At 56.6% G+C, this 8,358-nt stretch overlaps 1 protein-coding gene across 1 annotated transcript in view; it reads right to left on the bottom strand.

Moving 5' to 3' along the window:
* PDXK (pyridoxal (pyridoxine, vitamin B6) kinase) overlaps nucleotides 1,446-8,358 on the bottom strand; it is a 30,434-nt gene continuing 23,521 nt past the window's right edge. The window contains exons 9-11 of the mRNA XM_018051780.1: nucleotides 8,112-8,248; nucleotides 6,995-7,061; nucleotides 1,446-6,731 (exon numbers count right to left, since the gene is read on the bottom strand). Of these exons, the coding sequence (XP_017907269.1) occupies nucleotides 6,619-6,731; nucleotides 6,995-7,061; nucleotides 8,112-8,248 (317 nt within the window). The 3' untranslated portion in view covers nucleotides 1,446-6,618. The remainder of the gene's footprint in view (nucleotides 6,732-6,994; nucleotides 7,062-8,111; nucleotides 8,249-8,358) is intronic.

Raw genomic sequence — 8,358 nt, 5'->3', positions numbered from 1 at the left:
ACGTGTTGCTTCCCTCAGCATCTCGTCAGGATACCAGGTACCAGATTGAGCCCCACCCTGCTGCAGTGTGACCTCATCTTAACTGGTACATCTGCAAAGACCGTTTCCAAATGTCTCACTCTGAGGTTCTGGCGGACCTTTTTGGAGGACACCACTGAGCTGGGGGAGACAGCTATCAAAGCTAAATGTAAACATCCTTTTCAGGGTTGCTACCTTCATAACAAAACCCTGAATTCTACACTCAAAGTGGGCAAACTGAGATGTGAATTGATCTCCGTGAAACTTTAGGAAGGAAGGGGGGCGAGGGATAGATGGAGGGAGGGGAAGTGCCTTCTCTCCTCTCCCTCCTCGCCCCTCCAAGGTCACACACAAGGGCACGCCCCAGGGAAAGCAGAGCAACAAGACAAGGGGCCGGGGCCAGCCTTGTGCTGGCTAAGACCCTGCTGCAGGGGCCGGCCTGAGTCTGCACCTCATGGGGAATTTATTCAATGCTGTAATTTAGGCAGAATTTCAGACAGGATGAGACTGTGTGGCTATGACCCCAGAGCCCTGGGAAACCTCCCTACAATGCACAACCTAGTACCTGAATCCGACGGATGTACCCTACACAGCAAAAGGGACTTTGCAGATGCGTCTTAAAATGAGGAGTTGGTCTTGGAGCAGCCAGGTGGGCCCAGCGTCATCACAGGGTCTCCATGAGAGGGAGGCAGGAAGGTTAGTGTGAGGGAGGCTGAAGAGGCTACGCTGCTGGCTCTGAAGGAGCCATGAGCCAAGGGGCGCAGGTGCCTCTAGAAAGACGGAAAAGGCAAGTCAGAGATTCTCCCTGGATCCCCAAGAAGGAACCAGAGCCGCCCACCCATTTCCAGACATCTGACCTCCAGGCTGTGAAAGGATAAATCTGCGTTGCTGTAAGCCCCTCAACTGGTAGGAATGTGTTATAGCAGCCACAGGATTGGTGTACCAGCACTGGGCTGGTAGAAGGGGATTTGAGAGGTGGAATCAGAAGTGCTTCAGACAAGACCCCGCATCCTTGCCCACCTTCTCTCTGCCCATCCGATGGAGCCTGGTGCTGCCTAGAAATGACCCTCGGACTTATTTACAAAGGTTGTCAGTAGATGGCAGGGAGAGCAGGTACTGGCCAGGCTCACAAGACCAGTGCTGTCACCAACGAGATGTGAAGGAAGCCGGAAGGAGCATGAGGCTTGGCCAGTGACCAGAGCTGCTCCTCAGAATCAGGCAGGAGGGGTCAGGAAAGGGACCTGCACCCTCTGATCCCCAGCCCAATCCCGGGGGAAGCCCAAGGGCCTGGAGCCCACTGCCTGGAACATCCAAACAAGCCCCGCCCCCACTTCCCGGGCAGAAAACAGAGAAGGTTAGATGGATAGGACATCTGGCCACAGGGGAACAAAGCTCCTCTGGGAAAAAGAAACCACACTTCAACAGCATCACCATGAAAATATTTATTTGTGATAATCATAAGTCAGTAAGACCAGAACAGACAGACACAGCCTCGACAGCGCTGCAAGGGGTTTATGTTTAAAACACATTCACAGGCGCACAGTAGGTGGGGCTGGTAAATAGAGCACAGGGCTAGTGAAACCATCGCCGGAACCGCAGGGAGCCCCTCTGGTCCCAGGGTTGTATCATTTCCCCCAGATTCTGGAAGGACAGGGTCAGCACCAACTGGCCTGAGTCAGAGCCTCAGTCCTCCTGCGGGTCCAGGTTTGTAACCGTTGCGGGAAATCCCGAGTGAAATTCTAGAAGTATGCAGCTTTGAAGCCAAAAACATTCAACACGCCACCCACACACACTTTATCCCTCAGGGGCTGTGTGGAGTGAAGTAGAAATTCACTTCCACCTCCCCAGCATCAACACTGACGGCTCCCATCACCAAGACAATGGTCCCAGGTATTCTGCAGAAATGCACAAACTGCCTCTATCCCCTCTTCACTCTTTGGGGCACACTGGGGGCACTGCTTCCAGGCTCATCCATTCCCTTCGTCTGTCCCTCCTCCATCCTGGTCATGACCCCACTCACCTTCCTTGTACCAGAAGCTGGGGGCTGGGTGAGAAAGCAACAGTGGTCCAGAACCCACTGACCCAGCTCTGTATCCTTGGCTTCACGAGGACCAAGGCCCCTGTCTAGGGGGCTCCCGAGCGAAGGGCCCGAGGGCAGTGTGCCCCTTCTGTCTGGCTGATCATGCTGGGCGGAGGGCGGCTCTCGCAGGACAGCGCTGCCCCCAGTCAGGCTGAGTGGCCCACGGCATGTCCTTCCTAGCATGTTTCCTGCTGCAGAAAATTGGGCTGCTGAGGGGCCAGGAGCATCCTTAACTGCAACCCTGGAGCTTAGGGCCCCTCCCTGAGCACAAGGCTCTGCTCGGCTCTGATAGTGGAGAGCTTTAAAAATGCCTGTTTACTCTGCCAGGAGTTAAAAAGAAAATTCTTAAAAGAACTTTCCATTCATATAAAGTTTTAAAATATTCTCTAAGCCAGACCTAAAATTACTTGCCAAATGACCAAACGAACACACCCTGTTGTGAGCAAAGACCTCTAGTGAAAGGCAGGAATGTAGCTTGTAAGACAACGTTTCTTGATCGGTGTCTTTGCACATTAAGAACAAGACGTCTTGCACCGAGAATGAACTGCAGGAGTCCAGGGGAAGACAGGAGCTAAGGAGAGCTCAAGGTTTTAGGAACTGAGACCCTGGGCCATGTGGCAGACTCACTCAGGGCCCCCCTCCCCATGCAGCGAACAGATTACAAACCCTAGTTCTGATTGCTAGACAGGAGAGCCCCTGAATAAACATCCCTAGAAGGGTGGCAGCTGTGTTGTAGCACAGGGTGGGAGGGAGGAGGGAGTGTGCCGCAGGACCTGTGCCCTCACTGCCCCCTGCTGGCAGAGACCAGAAGCAAAGCAGGACTCAAACCACAGTGTTAAGTCGCTTTAGTAGTGACTCTGTGCGACCCCATGGACTGCAACCCACGAGGCTGCTCTCTCCATGGGATTCTCCAGGCAAGAACACTGGAGTGGGTTGCCAAGCCCTTCTCCAGGGGATCTTCCCAACCCAGGGATCGAACCTGGGTCTCTTACATCTCCTGCACTGGCAGGTGGGCTATTTACCACTAGCGCCACCTGGGAAGCCCTCTGAAAACAGAGCTGTCTACAAATGCAGGCTCCTGCTCAGGACGCTCATGGCTGCAGAAGCTGACACAGACTCAGGCGTGGCAGCTCTGCACAAGGCTGCAAGGCCACACATGTGCAGGCGCTCGATCCCTGCTTGGTGGGGGACCAGCCTGACTGGCTCTCATGGGCAGACCTGGAGAACATTGCGGGAGGGGGGCGGATTCTTCTGGGGAGAAGACATGCATCCTGACCAAGCAGGCCCAAGTTCAAGGCTTCCTGGCCTCGAGCCATAGACCTGGGCTCCCAGAGGGAGAGGCCTGCCTTTCCGAGGGACAGGGGTCCCTCTGAGTGCCCCCAGGCACATCCACCGGCCGCCTCCCTCAGAAGACACGGGAGTCAGCTCTCCAGGGAGTCTGGATGCAGACAGCTACTCGGGTTGATGAGAAGGGAAGCCCCCACCAGCCGGGTAGCGGGAGGTGGTGTGGACCCGAAATGGGTGGGCCTGGGATCTCAGAACTGAGTCTGGGGACCGCGTGGCTGCCACCCAGACTCAGAAAGCCAGGACCATGTGGCAGCGGCTCTGTGGGCACATACCACTCTGCTCAACACACTCCTCTCCTTCTGGCCCAGGCAGGTGCTAGTGGTCCTGAGCAGACCCCTCCCCACCGCAGAGGGGGACCTGAGACCAGGCAGGCAGCCAGAGCGGGTTATTCTGGCATGGAGCACAGCCCAGTTCTGTGGTCACAGGCACAGGCCCCGCTGCCCCAGGCAGGTGGTCCTGAGAGGGCGTGTGCACAGTGCGGTTCTGCAGACAGAACAGTGTCCCCTCCTCTATAGTGTGAACTGATGATCGAACAGGAGGTCCCAGCAATGAGAAGGTCAGGAGCCCCAAGAGAGGCTCAGCCACTGCGAACTTAAGCACACTCTGAAGACTGAGTCTGACAAATTTAAGGATAACAGAGCATCATTTTCTACCATCGCTGACACTTCTCACAAAAACAGCACAGACTAGCCTGGCTACCTCTGCAGGACTTGGCACGGATTCAAGGCTGGCTGAAGAAGAAGGACCATGTTTTGTAATCTGTCTCTAAGGTCTCCAGGAGAAGGTCTGAAATCAACACCCTGGGAATAAGCAAGCCATTCAGGGCCAATATAGCTCTCATCTTAAATTACTATTTTCTATGTTACTCAACTATAGAAAGTAAAAAAAATAAAAAGGTTAATTCTAACTTGGACCCAAACTGTATCAGAACGCACTGCCGCTGGGCACAGGTAAGTTCTGGATGGGAAATTCTGAAAAGACAGCCAGGACCTCTGCTGTCGTCGTGACAGATGGACTAGGTCCTCAGGGAAGGGCGCCTGCGATGCACAGGTTCATGTGTATACACAGCAACATCATGACAGACAAAGAGCGCAATTTGCTTGCATGGGGAAGTTGGAGGTGGTTCTCCCAGAAGTTAAGGGTCTCTGTGGGTCCCAAGCACCCAGACACTCCTGGGAGCCCCAGTTTCCTTCTCCTAGTGCCCCGGCCTCTCCTCACAGCTGTGGCTTCATAGTTCAAGCAGACAGTAGAGCTCACGGTTTTACTGGTGGAACAGTTCTGATTTTTCTGTGCATGATACTGAGAATTAAGAGCTAAACCCACAGTGGGGGCCAGGACCAAGAAGCACACTGTTTGCCAAATGCATTTTTCTTTAACTTCACGGTGCACACAAAACAAGCTGCTACCCCCAACACCATGTTTTTGGGGCAGGTTTTCACCATCTTGTTGAGATAATCAAGTTTCTTGCTTACAAGTGTAGGTCATCTTACACTCGCTCTCCCTAAGTCTTTTTTTAAAAAACAGGAAACAGAAAGAAAGAAAGAAAAAAAAAAAGATTTCCCATGGGCTGGCGGTGTGGCCATCTCCGACCTCTAGTTGGCAGGGACTGTCTTTTCCATGAAAGGCTCCATGAAGGCCAGAGCCCTGTGGGACTATGGTGGGTCCCTGGCTGCCCTACTGGGGGGCTGTCCCTCGCCAGGTCTTCCTGCTCCTCCTAGGCCAGAGGGTGATGCAGGGACCAGGAACCAGGACAGAGACACATGCCCTGACCCACTGACCCACTGGCCACTGCAGGGAGCTGAGAACCCTGATCCTGTACACAGAACTAATGCCCAAGTTACATTCAGATATGAGCGGAGTCGGGGAGAAAGATGAGAGAGGGTACAGAGTCCAGGGGAGACCAGCCTGCCTTCACCCGGGGGCATCTTCAACACAGGGAAGAAGGTGGCCCCTGAGGCGGTGAGCATCCTGGAGACACAGGCCCATCCTCAGGAGGGGTCCTGCCTGTAGGGCCGGGGCTACCCTAGGAGAGCCTGCTTCCCCAGGGATGCCCATCCGGGCCCCAACATCCTGTGGTCTCCCTGCTTCCCTCTAGGCTGTAAGCTTCCGAGAGATGCAAACCCCGCAGGCCCCGGAGTCGGGGGTGGGCTCTGAGCATGGGGACACCCTGCCAGGATCCATGCCGGGGGACGGTCCTCAAAGTTCTGGGCGGGCGCCAGGGAGGCCACCCAAGCAGTGGACGACAGGACTGGTGTCAGGGCTTGCGCCCCACCCATAGTGGGGAGGGGCGGAGCTTCGCCTCGCTTCCTAGCACCCGGAGGGCACAGGAGGGCAGGGGGACAAGAGAACTGGGGGTGGGGTTGCACACACCAGCGGGGGGCGGGGCAGGAGCCCACCTCTGCCTCTGAACACATCTGTCACCAGCAGTGGGCGGCAAGTACACAGCATGTGACCGACCGGCTCGACCGTAAGGAGCCCGAAGACCCACAGGCACCCTCAGCCACACACCAGCCTCTGTCCCGTGGGGGTGCCTAGGGACACTGGGTTACACGGCAGCCCCACTCCCTGAAACACGAGAGATGTGCAGATGTCCGGGGTCTTGGGAAGGTCCCCGGCAAAGTGACTGTGCAGCGTTTGTGCGTCCGAGCTTCAGAAACTCCTTCATACCAAGAACAGAAGCGGAGACCCTGAAACCCCCAGGGGCTACCCTGCAGCAAATCAAGAGGCAAAGCATTCTGAACAGGGAACACAGCAGGTGAGCTCAGAGCAAGGATAAAGACATTCACATCATTTTTCTGGACATGAACACTAACCCCTGACTCGCTGCGAGAGGCGGACCCTGCGGTCTCCCTGGGCCCCGCGCTCAGGAAGGGGACACGCCATGTGCCCCAAGCCAGCCCGGGGCCCAGAGACCTGAACATGGAGCTGGTTTTCCAGGAACCTTGGGGGAGGGGAGCTGGGGGTCCCAAATTACAAATCTCTGATCACTTTGTTATTTTTAAAAAGCACGACTGGCACATTTTCACAATTAAGACCAGTGAATGCTGGACACTCACAAAAGAAAAAAAATACCAAGTTTCAGTCACACCTCTAAGGCAGACGTTACATTTTTCACAAGGGCGGAAACGGAGACACCTAACACTGGGCATGACGGAGGCGGGTTCACGCGGCTCTCACAGCACCGTGGCCTGGACGACGATCTCGGGGCTCTCAATGTCCTTCTTGCTCTGCACCATCCTCAGCTCCAGCTGGGCGGGGCTGGGCTTCACTCCTTCCCCAGACTTGGCTGCAGGACAAGCACAGCATTGACGACAGGGCCAGGGCGGGGCGGGGGGGAGAGTCATTCCGAACTTCTCTCTCCTTCCCTTTGCCTTTGGGGTGAGCCCCCAACGCTCATCCCTGAGTGTCCATCTCAGCAGGGATGGACATGCTGCTCCACCATGCTGCCCCTCCCCAGCCCTGAAGGCCCCGGCCAGGGAGACAGTGGGAGCCTCGGCCCTGCACGACGCTGCCCCACACCTTGCCCTCCCGCCTGCCTGCCAGGCCTACCTTTTGCACACTTGATGGTCCGCTGCAGAACGTGGTGCATGGCTGACACGGTCTTCTCACAGGCTACCTGCAGGGAGGGGAGGACACTGAGCCTCGCCCACACAGGGCACTCTGCCCCCAACCTCCATGCTACCCGAATGGACACTGCCCAAGAGGGCACTGGCTCCACGATCACACGCTCCCCCCACCAGGAGAGCCGAGCAGAGAGGACTGCGCTGAACAGGCCACAGGCAAGTGTCAGGACTGCCTGGCACATAGTAGGTGCTTAATAAGCATTTCGGGAATGAATCTGTTATAAAGAACATACACAGGAAAGAGCTCCTGTCCCCAGGCTGGCCAGAGTCCCTGCGTGCCGGCCTTTCACAGTTAAAGACAGGGCTCAGCAGTGCCGGGCAGGCAAGCAGACTCCCTCCCCGACAGTGGGATCTGGGCTGAGCTGAACTCAGGCTCGGCAGAGGACAGCCCCATGAGGCCTCGGTCTAGGCATCGGGCTTCCAGCGGGCCGTGAGGCAGGTCTGAGCTCACCCTCTGCCCTCCAAGGAGGAAGGAGGAAGAGAAAAGAAGAATGTTGGCTTGGAGTCACCGCACTCACCCAAGCCTTGCCAGTGATGGGAAGGGCCCTGTCCCACCCTGCATTTCACAACACCAAGCAGGGCACCCAGCCATGCTGACCACCGGGGAGGGTGCATACATGCCCCCAGTGAAGGAGGGCAGTGCAGACGGAGGTCAAAGGACACAGTTGTGATGCCTCTGCCTGACCACACAGCACACAGCAAGGACGCCATTCCCCAGGTTACCAACCCAGTCTTGCAATTGCTCGCCTGGCCAGCACCCAGGGGCACTGTAGACATTCACACACCAAGTTGGGGGAGGGACAGACAGGGGACATTCCGTAGGAAGAGATGGGTCTCCAGCAGGTCTGACCGTAGGGATTGCGTTCTGGGATGCCCTGCCCCTGGATTTCCCTCCCCGGGATGCTTTTGGACTTTGAGCTGCTGAGGCCGCAGCTCCTGTGTCCCCACAAAGCCCTGAGATTTCACTGGGCTCAGGACCCCCCGTGAGTCAGCCTGGCCAACTCCAGCATCTGAACGTGCTGTCCCCTTTGTACCCCGCTGACCTTGAGGTTGTTGGGGTGCTTGTGTGTCCATGCCAAGAGCATGGCAGCGAAGAGGTCCCCGGTGCCCACGAAGACTGCGTCCACCTTGTGCATCTCCATGCGGATGCGCTGCGTCACCACAGAGCCGTCAGGAGCCCCTGGGGGGAAGAGTCCAGCGTCTGGGGCCCCAGATCCTCAGCCAGCAGAGGCCCCGCAGTGTGGCCTGGGAACTGGCCAGCCCGCCCCTGCACAGTGTCGGGGGCTCAGC

The sequence above is a fragment of the Capra hircus genome, chromosome 1 (genome assembly GCF_001704415.2).
Source record: "Capra hircus breed San Clemente chromosome 1, ASM170441v1, whole genome shotgun sequence".
Classification (NCBI taxonomy): domain Eukaryota; kingdom Metazoa; phylum Chordata; class Mammalia; order Artiodactyla; family Bovidae; genus Capra; species Capra hircus.
Note: the sequence above shows the minus strand (reverse complement) of the source record. Positions and strands in the feature narration are given on the sequence as shown.